The sequence below is a fragment of the Bubalus bubalis genome, chromosome 2 (genome assembly GCF_019923935.1).
Source record: "Bubalus bubalis isolate 160015118507 breed Murrah chromosome 2, NDDB_SH_1, whole genome shotgun sequence".
In the NCBI taxonomy this organism is placed as follows: domain Eukaryota; kingdom Metazoa; phylum Chordata; class Mammalia; order Artiodactyla; family Bovidae; genus Bubalus; species Bubalus bubalis.
The window spans coordinates 167,521,355-167,541,474 of NC_059158.1; the positions used below are offsets into that span (position 1 = coordinate 167,521,355).

The following is a 20,120-nucleotide window of genomic DNA, read 5'->3' on the forward strand; positions in this document are numbered from 1 at the left end:
AAAAAGGGTCTGATGCACACAATTCTTATCGCAGACAACTGACAACATGTGATGGGGGAGGGGTACAGAGCATGATGTGGAGGTAGCTATGGTCTATGTGGGTGGACATATTGTTTCTAGACAATGGGGTGTTCTGTGTCTTAAAAAATTCACCCTGGTAAAATCAAAGGGAAAAGCTAATGCTGAACTCTATTGCAGAAACTTTGAAAGTAAGAAAATTTCTTATTTTTAAAAGTTTAGATAGCTCTTATTTGGATCCTACTTAGAAAAAAAAAACTCTTAATTTGGTTCCTGCTGAAAAAACAACAATTAAAATTGGTTAGAGTATAAACTTTGAACATTTAAAGAATCCAAATAAAATATGTAAAGAGGATTATTGAACGCATATCACAGTTGATAATTCACTAAATGCATTTTCTACTCATCAGGATTTTTAGTCTAAAAAATACCATTAGGATAATCAAATTGCTCAGCTCTCATACCTGCCTGACTCTGTTAGCCAAAAACACACCAAACAATTTAGAGTGTAGAAACAGAGAGCTAGAGGCATTTGGTGAATCTAGGAAAGATGGGACCCACAGAGAGAAATTGAAATTGAAGATCAAAACTGTCCTATCTCTGCTTTTTTCAAGGAATTGAGAGGATCTCATGGAAAAGAGTCACCACTTTGAGACAAATCTCATGGCAGATAAATGTCTCCTTTATACTCTAAAACATGGATTTGACTTTTTGGCAAGGTCTAATCACGTCACAAGCACACAATGAGTTAGGTAGTCACAGGGTAACTAAAGGGAGTAAAAAACCTAAATGAAAGGCCACACTGTACATATCATATAATGCCTCCCAACCCTCCACTGCTGTTTTTTTCTAGAAATTCTACTTGGAGGAATACTTGCCTTTTTCTCCTTTGGAGCCTCGTCTTCCTGGAGGACCCACTTTGCCTTTTATTCCTTGTGGTCCGGGTTGCCCAACAGTACAATATACAACTTCACAGTGGGATAGGGGAGTGCAGAGAGAATCACACAATTTTTGTGAATACCTACTAGCAAACAAGTAGAAGTGTCTCTCATACTTCAATCATCCCCTTACCCCTATTCTTTCTTCCACTCCTTTCTTAAGATTCTTTCTCTCTGATATAAGAATATGTACACAAATAGACCATACAGTTGTCTTAGCAAGCTTCTGGTACCATAACCATTGATTAAAACCATCCCTAATCTCAGCCCTAATTTAGTGGATTGTAGGGTAAGGTAGGGAATAAAAAAACAAACAAATATACCAAAACAAAACAAATAAAGTAAGAATCAGTGTATGGCACAGATCATTTTCCCCCATTCAATTATCAATAATTACCTAATAAAGAAAGCATAAAGCAGAGTTTGTAAAAGCAAAAATTCAGAGATATCTGATCAAAGATGACAGATAAAGTACAAACAGTAAGTTCCTTGTTCTCTCCAAACAGACAGTAAAAGAATATTATAAAAAGACAGAATTCTTTAAGACAAAGAAACAACAAGAGAAAGGAAACAACAGCAAAAAAAAAAAAAAAAAGTAAAAAGATTTAGCAGATTTTAAAAAGCTGAACTCCAAGCAGGCTGTAGGGGAAGCAGAAAAAGAGCATAGCTGACTGAAAAATCTCTCCTAAAGTTCAGGCATTGGTACCTCCGAAGCAGAATGACAGTGAGGACCCACATAGGCTGACTGGTCAAAGAAACAGCTAAATAGTTAAGAACTCTTTCTTAAAAATTGCAGCAGGAAAAAATAAACTCCCTCAAATAAGAGAAAACAGACAATACAATAAGAAGAAATCTTTAAAAAATAAACTATATAGTTTAAAAAGCAGACAAAGGAAGGCATTTCATCCCTGAGACATGAACAAGCTGCTGCAAAAAGACACATTAAGAGAGAACAACACCAACAACAAAATTCTCAGAAATTAAAAAAAAAGGTTATTAAAGCAGAAATTTCAAAATTCAGAAGCAGAGTTGGAATATGGAGTTGAGGAAGTCTATCAGAAAGTGTAAGGAAAAATAAAAAGATGAAGATAATAGGTGAAGATTTGAAAAAGAGAGGTATAGGATTGATTCTGAAACAGACAAATATATTGTGTCCAGAAATAGAAAGCAGAGGGAAAAATCACAGAATATTTTGAAAAAAATGACTTCAAGACATTTTTCCAGAAATGAGGGATTTGTGTTCAATTGAAACTGCTCTGAGTGCCTGCAAATTTACCCACACTGAGGTAAATCACTGTGAAATTTATGGACATTGAATACAAAGAAAAATTCCTAGAAGCTTTCAGAGAAAAAAGAGACTTTAAACAAAGGATCAACTATCTAAAGATTATTGAACTTCTTAGTAAAAACACTAAAAAAAAAAAGGAAAGAAAGATAGAAAGGAAAATGCCTTCAAAAACCTGAAGGAAAAAATGATTGCAACCTACAATTTTATATTCAACCAAACTATCAATCAAATTTCACAGTAGAATAAAGATATTTCAAATATCCCAAATTTATACACTTTCTCACAAAGCATAATGAGAGAGTAAACCAACAGACTAGGCTGAAGAAAGAAGGGAAAACCACTAGACCATTCAAGTATGACCTAAATCAAATCCCTTACAATTATACAGTGGAAGTGACAAATAGATTCAAGGGATTAGATCTGATAGAGTGCCTGAAGAACTATGGATGGAGGTTTGTAATGTTGTACAGGAGGCTATGATCAAAACCATCCCCAAGAAAAAGAAATTCAAAAAGGCAAAATGGTTGTCTGAGCAGGCCTTACAAATAGCTGAGAAAAGAAGAGAAGTGAAAGGCAAAGGAGAAAAGAAAAGATATATCCAATTGAATAGTTCTAAAGAATAGCAAGGGGAGATAAAAAAAAAAGCCTTCCTCAGTGATCAATCCAAAGAAATAGAGGAAAACAAAAGAATGGGAAATACTAGAGATCTTTTCAAAAAAATCAGAGATACAAGGGAAACTTTTATGCAAAGATGGGCACCGTAAAGGACAGAAATGGTATGGACCTAACAGAAGCAGAAGATATTAAGAAGAGGTAGCAAAAATACACAGAAGAACTATACAAAAAAGATCTTAATGACCTAAAAAACCAAGATGGTGTGGTCACTCACCTAGAGCCAGACAACCTAGAATGCAAAGTCAAGTGGGCCTTAGGAAGCATCACTATGAACAAAGTTATTGGAGGTGATGGAATTCCAGTTGAGCTATTTCAAATCTTAAAAGACGACGCTGTGAAAGTGCTGCACTCAATATGCCAGAAAATTTGGAAAACTCAGCAGTGGCCACAGGACTGGAAAAGGTCAGTTTTCATTCCAATCCCAAAGAAAGTAAATGCCAAAGAATGCTCAAACTACCACACAATTGCATTCATCTCACATGCTAGCAAAGTAATGATCAAAATTCTCTAAGCGAGGCTTCAACAATACATGAACTGAGAACTTCCAGATGTTCAAGCTGGTTTTAGAAAAGGCAGAATAACCAGAGATCAAATTGCCACTATCTGTTGGATTATCAAAAAAGCAAGAGAGTTCCAGAGAAACATCTACTTCTGCTTTATTGACCACGCCAATGCCTTTGTCTGTGTGGATAACAGCAAACTGTGAAAATTCTTCAAGAGATGGGAATACCAGACCACCTGACCTGCCTCCTGAGAAACCTGTATGCAGGTCAGGAAGCAACAGTTAGAACTGGACATGGAACAATGGACTGGTTCCAAATTGGGAAAGGAGTATGTCAAGGCTGTATACTGTCACCCTGCTTTTTTAACTTATATGCAGAGTACATCATGAGAAATGTGAGACTGGATGAAGCACAAGCTGGAATCAAGATTGCTGAGAGAAATATCAATAACCTCATATATGCAAATGATATCACCCTTCTGCTTGAAAGCAAAAAGGAACAAGAGCCTCTTGATGAAGGTGAAAGAGGAGAGTGAAAATACTGGCTTAAAATTCAGCACTCAGAAAATGAAGATCATGGCATCCAGCCCCATCACTTCATGGTAATAGATGGGGAGACAGTGGAAACAGTGACATACTTTATTTTCCTGGGCTCCAAAATCACTACAGATGGTGACTGCAGGCATTAAATTAAAAGATGCTTACTCCTTGGAAGAAAAGCTATGACCAACCTAGACAGTGTATAAAAAAGCAGAGACATTACTTTGCCCACAAAAATCCATCTAGTCAAAGCTATGGTTTTTCCAGTGGTCATGTACGGATGTGAGAGTTGGACTATAAAGAAAGCTGAGTGCTGAAGAATTGATGCTTTTGAACTGTGGTGTTAGAGAAGACACTTGAGAGTCCCTTGGACTGTAAAGAATCAAACCAGTCAATCGTAAAGGAAATCAGTCCTAAATATTCATTAGAAGGATTGATGCTGAACCTGAAGCTCCAATACTTTGGCCACCTGATGTGAAGAACTGACTCATTGGAGAAGACCCTGATGTTGGGAAAGATTGAAGGCAGGAGGACAAAGGATGAGATGGTTGGATGGCATCACCGACTCAATGAACATGAGTTTGAGCAAGCTCTGGGAGCTGGTGATGGACAGGGAAGCCTGGTGTGCTGCAGTCCATGGGGTCACAAAGAGTCAAATATGACTGAGCAACTGAACTGAAAGCAACCAAAGAAATATATGAGTTGTGGCTAAAAAGGAACCCAAAGAAAGAGAGGCAGAGACAGACAGACAGGTAGAGACACAATATGTAGGATAACGATGAAGGAAGATCTCAAGGCAGGATCTTAGCATCAGCTTTTGAAATTGTAACCTGACCTAACTTGAACAGTTATAAAGCTCCAGAAGAGACTTATTCAAAGAGATAATACTGGTAATGAGTTAGAATGCATGATTAAGAGATTTATACAATTTTCAATGATTTGAGGTTGAATTAGCAATAAGTATATTGAAAACCAAGCAAACACACAAAAAAGAATGTTAAGATAATTATTAACTAAATGCCATGCTGGGAAAGCACAAGAGTAATATATATTATTATATGAATAAACCAATGAATAACATTTATATAATCTTTCAGTATAGATACTGAATATTTAACTAAAATAATGATGATAACTGTATTGATAGGTTGTAGAAATAGAAAACGTGCATGTGTGGCAAGGAAAGAGGGACATTCATCTGTGGACAGGAAAGTCAAACAATATTGCTCAAACTGAAAAATTAAGAAATAGCGACACATGTTTGCTAAATGGTCATAAAAGACAAATAACAGAAGATTCAGCTAACTGTGTGGAAATAATTGCCCCTGAGGTGGACAGAATAGGAGACTCTGGGATGGTTATTTTTCACAAAAGGCTTTATAGAGCTGTTTGACTCTTAAGTCTGGTCTGCATATGACTCATAAAAATAAAAACTATATTCAAAAAATAAAAACTGTGTTCATTTACAAAATTATATCATCACACTTAAATTCTCAACCAAACATTTTCACATTCTTTAATTGATGTGGTAGGTCAATATCAGTTGACGTTTTTGTATTGTTAATAACACTAACTTGGCTTATGAAATATTAGACAACCTTTAAAAAATTTGGAAAGTCACATTTTCTGTATGATACTGCAAATATCAAATGCAACATAAATGTTATGAAATGTGAATGCAGAGCACTTTACCATCTGATCCCGGAGGTCCCGGCAGTCCCGGCACTCCAGGCAGCCCAGTTGGTCCCTGGTTGCCTGGTTTTCCTGGAGCAGAATCAGCTCTTCCAGGAACCCCAGCTGCCCCTGGAAATCCTGGATGACCAGGAAACCCTCGTGGCCCAGGAGGTCCCGTCATGCCTCCAAGAGAAATCAAGAATGAAAACCACATATACTCAGATAATCTCACATTAATACTCTCAAAATATTTTTCTGTGTAAGAAATAAAAATCAGTGCATCCTTCTTAGGCTGTGGAATTTTTTTAAGGAAAAAAAATTGTAGTTTAAAAATAACCGAGTATCCCAGCCATCAAAATGCCTCAACTCCTTTGAAACAAGAACACAAGTGGTAATAAGAAAGATTTGGGGAATCAAATTTTCTTTTTGTCCATTCTTTGGAATTATTGGGAAAGTAGTATATATTATTTAATTAAATTTACTTTTAAAATCTTTCCACCTTGATAATTTGATAGAACATACCTGAACAAACATATCAACACATTCAGTGAATTAAAACATGAGCTCACAGAAAAACAAATACTATATGATATCAGTTATACATGGGATCTAAAAAATACAGCGAACTACTGAATATAAAAAAAGGGAAGCAGATTCAAAGACATAAAGAACAAATTAGTAGTTACTGGTGGGGAGAGGAGGGGGGGAATACTGGGGTAGGGAGCAACAGACTATTATGTATAAAATAAGCTACAAAGATACATTGTACAAAATGGAGAATATAGCCAATATTTTATAATAACTATAACTGGAGCATAATCCTTAAAATTGTGAAGCACTATACTTGCCCCTTGGAAGAAAAGTTATGACCAACCTAGACAGCATGTTAAAAGGCAGAGACATTACTTTGCCCACAAAGGTCCGTCTAATCAAAGCTATGGTTTTTCCAGTGGTCATGTATGGATGTGAGAGTTGAACTATAAAGAAAGCTGAGCACTGAAGAGTTGATGCTTTTGGACTGTGGTGTTGGAGAAGACTCTTAAGAGTCCCTTGGACTGCAAGGACATCCAACCAGTCCACCCTAAAGGAAATCAGTCCTGAATACTCATTGGAAGGATTGATGCTGAAACTGAAACTCCAATACTTTGGCCACCTGGTGCAAAGAACTAACTCATTTGAAAAGACCTTGATGCTGGGAAAGATTGAAGGCGGGAGGAGAAGGGGATGACAGAGGATGAGATGGCTGGATGGCATCACCAACTCAATGGACACGAGTTTGAGTAAACTCCAGGAGTTGCTGATGGAGAGGGAGGCCTGGCGTGCTGCAGTCCATGGGGTTGCAAATAGTCGGACACGACTGAGCTGACTGACTGACTGATACTGTACACCTATAACTTATAATATTGTACAGCAACTATACTTCAATAAAATTTTTAAATAAGGAGAAAATAAAGAGGTAATGCATTAAATCATACAGATAGGCGTCTATGTGTGTGTGTTAGTCACTCAGTCATGTCTGACACTTTGTGACCCCACGGACTATAGTCTGCCAGCTTCCTCTGTCCATGGGATTCTCCAGGCAAGAATACTGAAGTAGGTTGCCATTTCCTTCTCCAGGGGATCTTCCTGACCCAGGGATCGAACCCAGTTATCTTGCATTGTAAGTGGATGCTCTACCATCTGAACTCTTAGGGTAGCCCTTAGATAGGTATCTAGTATATAATTTTAAAGTGAAAGTGGAGAGTGTAAAAGTTGGCTTAAAGCTCAACATTCAGAAAACGATCATGGCATCCGGTCCCATCACTTCATGGGAAATAAATGGGGAAACAGTGGAAACAGTGTCAGACTTTATTTTTGGGGGCTCCAAAATCACTGCAGATGGTGACTGCAGCCATGAAATTAAAAGATGCTTACTCCTTGGAAGGAAAGTTATGACCAACCTAGATAGCATATTCAAAAGCAGAGACATTACTTTGCCAACAAAGGTCCATCTAGTCAAGGCTATGGTTTTTCCTGTGGTCATGTATGGATGTGAGAGTTGGACTGTGAAGAAGGCTGAGCGCCAAAGAATTGATGCTTTTGAAGTGTGGTGTTGGAGAAGACTCTTGAGAGTTCATTGGACTGCAAGGAGATCTAACCAGTCCATTCTGAAGGAGATCAGCCCTGGGATTTCTTTGGAAGGAATGATGCTAAAGCTGAAACTCCAGTACTTTGGCCACCTCATGCGAAGAGTTGACTCATTGGAAAAGACTCTGATGCTGGGAGGGATTGGGGTCAGGAGGAGAAGGGGACGACAGAGGATGAGATGGCTGGATGGCATCACTGACTCGATGGACGTGAGTCTGAGTGAACTCCAGGAGTTGGTGTTGGACAGGGAGGCCTGGCGTGCTGCGATTCATGGGGTCACAAAGAGTCGGACACGACTGAGCGACTGATCTGATCTGACGAGAAGGCAATGGCAACGCACTCCAGTCCTCTTGCCTGGAAAATCCCATGGACAGAGGAGCCTGGTAGGCTGCAGTCCATGAGGTCGCTAAGAGTTGGACACGACTGAGCGACTTCACTTTCACTTTTCACTTTCATGCATTGGAGAAGGAAATGGCAACCCACTCCAGTGTTCTTGCCTGGAGAATCCCAGGGACGGGGGAGCCTGGTGGGCTGCCGTCTATGGGGTCGCAGTGTCGGACACGACTCAAGCGACTTAGCAGCAGCAGCAGCAGGAGAATTTAATGAGAAAATTAGTGTTGCCTTTTAGATACTAAAATGTGATATTTGGGCATGCTTGTAATATGCATCACAGAAAGCAATGGCACCCCACTCCAGTACTCTTGCCTGGAAAATCCCATGGACAGAGGAGCCTGGTAGGCTGCAGTCCATGGGGTCGCTAGAGTCAGACACGACTGAGCGACTTCACTTTCACTTTTCACTTTCACGCATTGGAGAAGGAAATGGCAACCCAGTGTTCTTGCCTGGAGAATCCCAGGGACAGGGGAGCCTGATGGGCTTCCATCTATGGGGTCGCATAGAGTCAGACATGACTGAAGCGACTTAGCAGCAGCAGCAGCGGCAATAATATGCTTATATGGAGATAGCCTTCTAATCTTTTATGCTCAAATTAAATGGGGAGCATACTTTTTTAACACAGCCAAAAAATTGGACTCATATAATTATCTATATAGAGGTAATATACTATAACCATGTAGGTTTGTGGAAAGCATAGAGATGCTAGATTTGAACCTGGCCTCTGTCTCTCTAGCCATAGGAACCAAAGTAGGTTATGTAACTTATTTAATTCTCTACATCTTCCTCAGAGGCTTCTAATAAGGATGAAACAACATAATCCACATAAGGACCTTAATGTATAGGGACTGGCTATAGGAAGTTCTCAGCAAAGGATTGGAAGTTCAGGGGAGGTCAAAGTAATGCAGGAGCAGCTGAATCCTGCCCCTCCTCCTTGATACCCTACTCACCCACCCCATACTGACAGCTTTGGCTTCAAAACAGCCAGAAGCCCTCATATGATAGCAACCACTTCTATCTGCTTCATCCTAAGCACACCTAGTACCAGAATCTCTCAGATGGAAGATGGTCATTATTAAAGATGGCGTCCTGGTAGCTCTCACTTCTCATGCTCTTGCAGAACCCTGACAGCCTCCTAGAAAGAAGTGGAGGTCCCTCTTCCCTGCAATGTGGCAGCCTTTGGTGACTGAACTAATCAAGTATGGCGGGAGTGACGCTGTATGGCTTCCCAGGCCAGATTATTAAAGAAGATTCAGGTTCTGCCTTGTGAGCTGAAATGCTTGGGACTGGAGTCCTGAACCACCATGGAAGCAATATTATCACCCAGTAGCCACCATGCTGTAAGGAAGTCTAAGTTAAGTGCAGAGCCACATAGCAAGGTTTGAGACTATATGAGAGACGAATGAGAGAGATGTCTGGCCAGTCCTCATGTTTCTGTTCCAGCTAGTCTACAGCTATGAGTGAGTGAGTGAAGTTGCTCAGTCATGTCCAACTCTTTGTGACCCCATGGACTGTAGCCTACAAGGCTCCTCTGTCCATGGAATTTTCCAGGCAAGAGGACTGGAGTGGGTTGCCATTTCCTTCTCCAGGGGCCTTCCCAACCCAGGGATCAAACCCGGGTTTCCTGTATTGCGGGCAGATGCTTTACAGTCTGAGGCATCAGGGAAGTCCCTAGTCTACAGCTATAACTAGATGAAAATCTTTGCTCTGGAATCACTTGGGTTAATGCCTCCTGAATTCCTGAACCATGGAAAGAGTGAAGGGTATATACTGAATGTTGGGGTTACTTGTTTAGCAACAGACAATTGGAACCCCGTTTGTCATCAGTAATGTAGCACCCAAAGTAAATAGATGGCTTTCATTCTTGTGTGCATATGTGCTGAGGCTTTACATATATTTTCAGACATTAGCTTTACTCCTCAGTTCAGTTCAGTTCAGTTCAGTTGCTCAGTCATGTCCGACTCTTTGTGACCCCATGAATCGCAGCACGCCAGGCCTCCCTGTCCATCACCAACTCCTGGAGTTTACTCAAACTCATGTCCATAGAGTGGTGATGGCATCCAGCCATCTCATCCTCTGTTGCCCCTTCTCCTCCTGCCCCCTATCCCTCCCAGCATCAGAGTCTTTTCCAATGAGTCAACTCTTCGCATGAGGTGGCCAAAGTACTGGAGTTTCAGCTTTAGCATCATTCTTTCCAAAGAACACCCAGGACTGATCTCCTTTAGAATGGACTGGTTAGATCTCCTTGCAGTCCAAGGGACTCTCAAGAGTCTTCTCCAACACCACAGTTCAAAAGCATCAATTCTTCAGTGCTCAACTTTCTTCACAGTCCAACTCTCACATGCATACATGACTACTGGAAAAACCATAGCCTTGACTAGCCGGACCTTTGTTGGCAAAGTAATGTCTCTGCTTTTGAATATGCTATCTAGGTTGGTCATAACTTTCCTTCCAAGGAGTAAGTGTCTTTAAATTTCATGGCTGCAGTCACCATCTGCAGTGATTTTGGAGCCTAAAAAAATAAAGTCTGACACTGTTTCCACTGTTTCCCCATCTATTTCCCGTGAAGTGATGGGACTGGATACCATGATCTTCGTTTTCTGAATGTTGAGCTTTAAGCCAACTTTTTCACTCTCCTCTTTCACTTTCATCAAGAGGCTTTTGAGTTCCTCTTCACTTTCTGCCATAAGGGTGGTGTCATCTGCATATCTGAGGTTATTGATATTTCTCCTGGCAATCTTGATTCCAGCTTGTGCTTCTTCCAGCCCAGCATTTCTCAACAACTTGTAAAGGTTGAACCTTATAGATAAGGCACAGTAAATTTAGGCCCAGTATAAGAAATGCTAATAATAGCTAACATAGTGAGTCTGTATGCCAAGTTGTATTCTAAAAACTATACATATTACTTCTTTCAACTGTAACAAGAACTCAGTTTTCTAGATGGGAAAACTGAGGAACAGAGAGGTTTAATAAGTGCCTAAGATTACACAGCTTGTAAGCACTAGAACATGAAACATTGTTCAGTTCAGTTCAGTTCAGTTGCTCAGTCATGTCCGACTCTTTGCAACCCCATGAACCGCAGCACACCAGGCCTCCCTGTCCATCACTATCTCCTGGAGTCCACCCAAACCCATGTCCATTGAGTCGGTGATGCCATCCAACCATCTCATCCTCTGTTGTCCCCTTCTCCTCCTACCCGCAATCTTTCCCAGCATCAGAGTCTTTTCAAATGAGTCAGCTCTTCGCATCAGTTGGCCAAAGAAATGTTGTTAGTTCACTGTATAAACATGTAACTTTTCCACCACACTACATTGATTGTGAACGTTGGGATTCAATCATAGGTGTTTGATTCCAAAACTTCATGGTAAATACTATAGATGATTATAAAACTGAATAGGTATAATAAAGGCTACATACATGGGTGTCCTTAAAACAAAATGAACATGTACTCCTATGGACTTGGTTGCCATCTTGTCCTTATAACGTTCCTTAGACCTGACTTAGAATGAACCTGAATGCTACCTGCTTGCTGTCTCACCCTAGGGCCAGGGAAAAAGCTCAACCAGCTTCCAACAGGGAGAATAGGTTACAGTGTACTGCACACTGCAGCCTCAATCACCCACCGACAGGACACAATATCAGTGAAGCTGTGGCCAGCATTAAGACCTTTTTTTTTTTTTTTTTTTTTTTCAAAAGAAAAGAATGGAATAAAAACAGGAGTGTCTCATATACTCCACAGATATTATTTTGTGAGATTTGTGTTTCAACCATATGTATTTATGGATACATATATGTGCATGATGTAATGTAAATACTATACCATATAAAATTACAGCTTACTATGGGTTGAAGTCCAAATATGGGTTAATTCTTTTTTTACAGATTTTTGGGATAAAGAGGCTTCTTGTTATACTTGGTTTGAAATTCCCTAGAGACATGTGTTACTTACTCCCACTGGGTTTTTATTTCAATCTGCTGGAAGCACTATTTTATTATAAACAAGCCTGAAAGGAGAAATGTAAGATGAGAGCCTAGTACCTCCTGACTGAGAGAGTAGTCTATATGATTTATACAGTCCTGGGTCAATTAAACCACGGCTACAATGTCTAAAGAGTAAATGAACTAAACAAAGCTTTATTTACTGACTTTGCGGTCATCAGACTCTCCCAAGTGAAAGCCAGCTTCGTGGAAGATTAAACAAGAACTCTGTAGTTCACGGTTGAATATCTCAGAAAATTTTTTACTCCTCAGGAAATGTAACTTGAGACAGATTGAATAAAATTACATTTATTCCAGACTTTTCTCCTCACATGTTTAATCAATTCTCCTGGGTTCACAGAATGAAAATACCCTGTAAACTTCTTTTCCTAATATCACTGAGACTATTAACTAAGATAGCACTTGAAGGAGTTGAAAGTCCTTGTGTCAATAGGATTGTTTCTCAGGCTTTTCACCAAATATGACCATGAGCCATAGGGTTTTTCTGTGGGGGATGAGACTGTTGTTTTTTGGTGTGGAGGGAAGGGAGGAGAAAACTGTGGCTTTTTGTTATTATTATTCACTAAGTGTGAATCAAAATCCTACTTTTTAATTCACAATTTGTATTTCCACATTTCATACAGAATATTTAAGTTGGGGACTAGGTGGATAAAACTAAATTTTAACAACTATATATCCATAGGGAAAGCCTTCCAAGAAGGTGGTAAAAACATGAAGACACACGCTAATCCTAGCAGTAGTTTCGAAATCTTATCTGCATGTAGTAATCTTGTGGGAGGGCTTCCCCAGTAGCCCTCGTGGTAAAAAACTCTTGTGCCAATGCAGGAGACGTAAGAGATGTGTGTTCAATCTGTGGGTCAGGAAGATCCCCTGGAGAAGGAAATGGCAACCCACTCCAGTATTCTTGCCTGGAGAATCCCAAGGACAGAGGAACTTGTGGATTACTGTCCAAAGGGTCGCAATGAGTTGGACACCACTGAAGCTACTTAGCATGCATGCAATCTTGTGGGAAGCCCATTACACATAGATGCTTCTTATCACACCCCTGAGATAGTGACTGAATATTTCTGAGCAGCAGTCTAGGAACCTGGATTTTCTCCAATTAATGAGTCAATTGGTTTGAGTTCTATGCTTCTTAATCCTAGCTGTGCATTAGAAGTAGGGTGACGATTTTATAACAGTAGATGCCTGGGTGCATCCATCCCCCCAAAAGAGTCTGACATTCCTAGTCTGGGTAGGCTCAGCCATCAGTATTTTTGAAACAATCCTAAGATGAGGTGGGCTTTGCCAGTGGCACAGAAGTAAAAGAGTTTGCGTGCAATGCAGGAGATGCAATAGGAGCCACAGGTTCAATCCCTGGGTTGGGAAGATCCCCTGGAGAAGGAGATGGCAACCCACTCCAGTATTCTTACCTGGAGAATCCCATGGACAGAGGAGCCAAGGAGGCTACAGTCCATGGGGTCACAAAGAGTCAGATACAGCTTCATGACTAAACAACAAGATGATTTTAGTATCAGCTAGAATGGAGAACCCCTGGTGTGGAGGAGGATGTAGCAAACCTGAGCTGTAAAAGCCAGGGGATTCATACCTGGACAGGCTTCCCCTGGTCGACCTGGGGCACCAGGAGGACCACGTGGTCCAACAGCCCCTGTTTCTCCATAGTGGCCGGGGTGCCCTGGATCCCCTGGAGGGCCTGCCAAAAATAATGACATCATGTATACAGCAAACATATGTATACATTAGAAAATTCATGCACAATTACTTTTTGGGAGGCTTGCTCAAGTACAACTGGGAGATGGTTTTGCAGTTTCTCATCACATTTAAAACGCAGTATTTTAGATCCTCCCTGACAGACACGTGAAGTTGAAGTAGTGCTGAATTTGTCATTGGTTGAGGCTGCCTTCTTCCTGGAGGCAGCATTGTGGCAGGTCTTAGTCAAATGGTTTTAAATGTGTTTAGCAATTAAAATACCTACTTTCTGAAAGGTAACATAATAAAAATCCCAGCAGGCAGTTTACACACTAACATAAAATTTGATGTCTTATGCTGATAGAGATGATCAAGATGTACATCTCTATTAGCACTTGTATAATTTATACATTATGAAGCCAATACTTTGGCCACCTGATGCGAAGAGCTGACTCATTTGAAAAGACTCTGATGCTGGGAAAGACTGAAGGCAGGAGAAGGGGACGGCAGAGGATGAGATGCTCCATAGCATCACTGACTCAATGGACATGGACTTGGGCAAACTCCAGGAGATGCTGAGGGGCAGGAAGGCCTGGTGTGCTGCAGTCCATGGGATTGCAAAGTGTCAGACACAACTTAGCGACTGAACAACAACAACAATTACGCATACATGGTAAAGTTCATAGATTTAGCCCACCTAGTATATAGAGTACAGAAAGAGTGGACCAAACTCTTCTTTCAGGACAACTTAAATCCCATTTCAGCATAATTGATAGAGAAGTCAAATGGAACACAAACCTTTGAGTGGAAGAGATGGAGTTACCAAAACCCCTGGTGGTCCTGGGTGCCCACGGTCTCCAGGATCTCCCTGAAATCATTCATTCATTCACTTTTCTTAGAAATATTAATATTCTTCTCCTGTTTCCTGGCACTAAGTAAATATTAGAAGGGCCAAGAGTACATTTGTATAAGAAATAAAGCCTGTAGGCTGACCAGAGAAATAAATAACTCATGATGTTCTAAGAGGAACAAATATAAGTAACCTCCTACCTATAAGCAGAAGTAAACAACCAGCTAACAAAGTTCTCCCTAAAGAAAAATATATCCAAATTCCAAAAATGATTCCATGCCCATTGACTAGATACCTCTGAAGCCATGGAATTTCTTCTATCTATAATAAGCATTAATGTCTAATTTGGCACTCTAGGACAAATGGTTTCTTTGCCTATAGCATCTGAACCTACACTTTTTTTTTGCAGCAAATTTTGTCCCTCCTTAATTGTGTCATCTCAATGCCACCATGGCTTGTCCCACACAAGTGCTGAAGGTGAGGTCAGAGGTTACAAAGGAAAGAATAAGTGTAGTGGTGGTCAAAGCAGAGTTCTCCACAGGGCCCTCTGTTTTGAGTCATGATACTATATGATCCCTAAGGAATTTTTGAAACTTTCAGTACTTTTCATCTGCTTCAAAAAGATCAATTCACACATGTAAAATATAATAATTACAACATGCATTAAAATAATATATGCAAAACTGACATTTAAAAACTGATATTTTGAAATACTTCAAAAATAAATTAGATAGCATAAGGGGTATAAGCTGTTATTAGATTGTACTCAAATAGGCTCACTTTTTTACCTTTGGGCCAAGAAATCCAAATGACCCAGGATCTCCAAACAGTCCTGGTTCCCCCTACAAGTAACAAAAAGCATGCCTTTTTTTAAAAAAAATGTGATTATGACATTTTATCTCATTGACAAATTATCTCCTTCTCATTTTATCTGAATGACACATGCTCCCTGAGATTCTATATAAAATCTTAACACTGTTTTAGGTTACATCAGAGAGTTTTGTGCTCTAGTTTTTGCACCCACAGCAAAATTATATAATTTATAAAATAAATGTGTTTCCTCTACTGTGTATGAGTCTGTATGTCCTGGTACAACTTTTGAATGATACTGAATTGCATCTACTAATGAAAATGTATTTATCATCTCTGTAATGGTATACATTTACCTTTAATCCTGGAAAACCTGGAGATCCATAGGAACCAGGGTCCCCCTAATAAATTCACAAAAATCAACACAAGCAAAGTTAAATAAAAATACATAAACCAATTCAGTGAATCATTTTTCACCTTATGAGATTGCTTTTGGGATTTTAAATCATGCCTACAAAGATAACTGAATAAAGGAAATAAACATAAAAGAGATTCCATTTCTTTACAACATTTGCTATTTTAATTACTCTTTAATACTATTTAAAAAAATCATGTCCTCTCCAGTGATATAAATTAAGAATATAGTTTTGTTGTTTTTATTGCTCTTCCACTTTAATTTATTTAATGTAATGCTTTCACTGAGCTAAATATCTTTGAATATTGCAATATAATTTGTCTGGAGATTAATAGTTGCTCTATGCATTATCAGCAATAAAAATTACTATGGAAGTCAATATTGCCTCATTAAGTGCTAAATCTGGAGTCAAATAAACTCAGTGTCCATGCCTGTTGGGGTCTGGCCCTCATCATGACTCTGTGAATGAGGATCCCATTAGCAACAGATATGGAGATGTTGAGGCCTGATGCTGTACTTTTTTTTTTTCTCTAGCTACTATCCATAGATCAGTACTTTCTTTTGTCAAATAGGCTTAACTGAACAATTCCAAGCTACAATCACACTGACACTGAGCCAGTGAGAAAATGTCATGATCCCATTTTTGTTATTGTTTAGCTCTAAGTTGTGTACAACTCTTTGCAACCCCATGGACTGCAGCACACCAGGCTTCCCTGTCCTTCACTACCTCCCGGAGTTTGCTCAAACTCATGTCCATTGAGTCAAGGATGCCATCCAGCCATCTCATCCTCTGTCACTCCCTTCACCTTTGCCCTCAATTTTTCCCAGAATCAGGGTCTTTTCCAATGAGTTAACTCTTCACATCAGGTGGTCAAAGTATTGGAGCTTCAGCTTCGGTATCAGGCCTTCCAATGAGTATTCAGAGTTGATTTTCTTTAGGATTGACTGATTTTCTTTAGTATTGACTACTATTGATCTCCCTGTAGTCTAAGGGACTCTCAAGAGTCTTCTCCAACACCACAGTTCAAAAGCATCAATTCTTCAGTGCTCAGTCTTCTTTATGGTCCATCACTCACATCTGCATATGATTACTGGAAAAATCATAGCTTTGACCATGATCCCATTACTTCCTGCCAATTCTCCCATCTTTTGCTTGCCTGTTTTATCCAAATGATGCGCACAGAAGGGATGCTCTTGGGCTCTTAGCTATCACACAATTCTTGCTGAGCAAAAACATAGTACTCCTCTTTGAGAAAATCTCCACTTTTGAGCTCTCAGAATTATTGATTGAATCTTATAAAAGTGTGAAAGAGAAATGCCTCCAAACTCACTGAAGTTAAACAAAGCATGAAAGAACCTTACCCGAGGTCCTGGAAACCCAGGAATCCCTTTCTCTCCTTTTCTTCCAATACCAGGCTCTCCCTTAAAGACATAACAACATTTAGAGGGGTTTAAGCAACCATATTTCAGCAATACGGAATGCAAAAACAAAATAAGAAATAAAAATTACTGCCATAAGCTTAAAGAAAATGAATATTTTGGAATAGTATTCCTACACGATTATGATAAAATAGTGAAAAATTCTAGTAACATCATCATTTAAAGCAAGGATAATAACCAAGTAAAATTTTTAAAAATGAAGATAGTACATCATACAAATTTTTTTAACATTATTTGAATAAATTACCCTGTGTCCCGGTGGTCCAGGAGGTCCAGTCATTCCAGGCATTCCTTTAATACCCTAAAATTTACAAAGAATATAATCTGCTTACTCTTATTTAACATACTGAATTACACCTGTTTCAGAAATTACCTCTTTCAACAATTGTTCTCCTAACTTTTTAATAAAGGATTACCCTTCAACTGTTGCTAATTAACAACTAAGATCCAAGGGCACCTTTAAACCTGACACTCTTCAGGCCGGTTCTCAGTGAGAGTGTAGCCTCATGGGGCATGGAGGAGGGACGGTGGGGAGGGAGCCACCATGGGACCAGGGCAGGAGATGCAAGCTGGAAATGCAGCTCTTGAGAGGAGAGGCTCATTTTGAACAATGTAGTGAAATTGAATCCAGTAACTGAAAACTGATAGGAGAATTTGCACGTGGCATCAGTAACATCAGTGCTGGAGGCTGACAAAGGAATTAACATTTGCCAAGAGCCTATTATGTGCCCAGCTGTATGCAGCCGTCACCTTTTCAATTACCCAAGCATCAGATCCATATGTAACCTCTAAAGGACAACTGGATTTCCAGTGGTCTTTTCAGCCACCATATCAAAGACACGAACGGGGAACTAGATCCTGGAGGACATGTCACCATTTGCAGCCCAAGCTAGGTCTGCAACTCAACAGCTGGGTATACTTGAGAACACTGGTAAACCTTCCCAAGCCTCCTTTTTTCAGCTCTGTATAGTGGAGCTAATAATAGTACCAATCGGTGAAGGCTTGGGATGGAGGCAGTGTGGCACGTAGGTACTCAGCTCTTCACTGGCATGGGAACGTGTTCAGAAAATGTCAGCTATCAAAGTATCATATGAGTTAAGAATTACCTTTTCTCCTTTATAGAGACCAGAATCAGGTGGCTGCACCAACAGAGTGGGTCCTGGAGAACCTTGTTGGCCAACCTCACCCTTTAAAAAAAAAAAATCAAGATAATAAGAATGCCATTTTTAACTTTATTTTGAAACGAAATTCGAAACAAAGAAGCTTTTCATAACTGTGATATAATGCTTATAATCCAGTGTACATGTATCATGGATTTAAAATAAAAAACTTGGCAAATATGTCACTTAATTTTAAATGTTTATTGTTTTTCATAAATAATACATACTTATTGTTAAAAATGAATTAAAAAAATAAAAGTGATCCATAATCCTACTATCCAGAGACAATATTTATTAAAACTTTGGTACAGTTCTTTTGGTGTGCGTGTGCTTGTATATGTTCATGTATATACACATGTATACATATACATATATGTGCACAATACGCATGTGCACACACATGTATATGTGACTAAATGGTGTGTTAAACATATTAAAATATATTATAAAACTAGTAAAACTATATAATGTCATTTAAATATAGAATAGTTTATATTTTATATTTTATTAAAATTTTAAGTCATTTAATATATTTTACAACAATATTTTTTGCACATTTTCCTATTATACTAGAAATTCTTTAAAAAAAACCTGATTTTCAACACCTATGCAATAATCTGTCATAATAATATATTATCACTTACTGAGTTATTCCACTTTGGTTTGACTTAGGTTATATCTAGTTCATTAATATTTTACATCTCTTTGTAGGAAATCATGAGTCAAAAGTTTTCATTTGGGTCATTAGAGATGTTCTCTACAAGAAAAAAATGTTCCTTGGATTGGTTTTGCCACAATACAACCAAAACACACCCTTAATTAGAAGATAATTATTTCATACTTTTCTAAATATTTCTAATATTTTGCACCTGGAATTATCTTCCCTCTTGTGTTAAAAACAGGTGATAGGTCATGTTGTCACCTGTGTGTAGAAACTAGGCCCTTACTAGACTGGGATCCTTTAGGCAAGTTTCTTAAAATCTCCTTATCCTTAACTCCTTAAAATCTTTCTCTGTGAAATGGGGAATATAATACTGCCTGCCTCAAAGTATTCTTTTATTGAATAGATAATGCACATAAAATGCTTATTACTTTCTGCAAAGTAAATGAAAAAATATAACCAATAATTCAATTCCCACCCACACCTGGGAATCTACAGAGAACCAGGAGGTTAGGGATGTGGGTTCGGTTTGTTTCTCGTGATGTGGCCTAGTGCCTAACACAGTGAGGGTGTAGCAGCCATCCTAGTGGCGTCTGCTGCATGAATAAGTAATTGAACAAATGCATAAACACTGTGTATTTGCTTACTTAATAAATACATAATATGGATTGGTAACATAACGATACTTATTCCTATAACTGGAATAAAACTATACAAAACCTATATAGGCTGGCAAGCAAGGAGTCTCTTCCAAATGTCAGTCATGCTACTGGGTTTTTTTTAATATTGTGACAGTACTGTATATTCATTTCAGTCAAAAGTACAAAAAGATAAATTATGAAGAACAAAATGTAAATGATCCATAATCATATCCCCTAGGAAAACATGAGTAACAACCATTTAGGACAGTCTGCTCTAAAAATGGAGTGGGCAACATGGTC

General features: G+C 39.0%; 1 protein-coding gene across 10 annotated transcripts in view; it reads right to left on the reverse strand.

Moving 5' to 3' along the window:
* COL4A4 (collagen type IV alpha 4 chain) overlaps window positions 1-20,120 on the reverse strand; it is a 151,344-nt gene that overhangs the window by 71,490 nt on the left and 59,734 nt on the right. For all 10 annotated transcript variants that reach the window (XM_006047128.4, XM_006047131.4, XM_044937900.2 and 7 more), the window contains 9 exons: window positions 18,465-18,545; window positions 17,606-17,659; window positions 17,281-17,340; window positions 15,860-15,904; window positions 15,482-15,535; window positions 14,642-14,711; window positions 13,743-13,847; window positions 5,654-5,818; window positions 897-986 (listed from right to left, as the gene is read on the reverse strand). In XM_006047128.4, coding sequence (XP_006047190.3) covers window positions 897-986; window positions 5,654-5,818; window positions 13,743-13,847; window positions 14,642-14,711; window positions 15,482-15,535; window positions 15,860-15,904; window positions 17,281-17,340; window positions 17,606-17,659; window positions 18,465-18,545 — 724 coding nt within the window. The remainder of the gene's footprint in view (window positions 1-896; window positions 987-5,653; window positions 5,819-13,742; window positions 13,848-14,641; window positions 14,712-15,481; window positions 15,536-15,859; window positions 15,905-17,280; window positions 17,341-17,605; window positions 17,660-18,464; window positions 18,546-20,120) is intronic.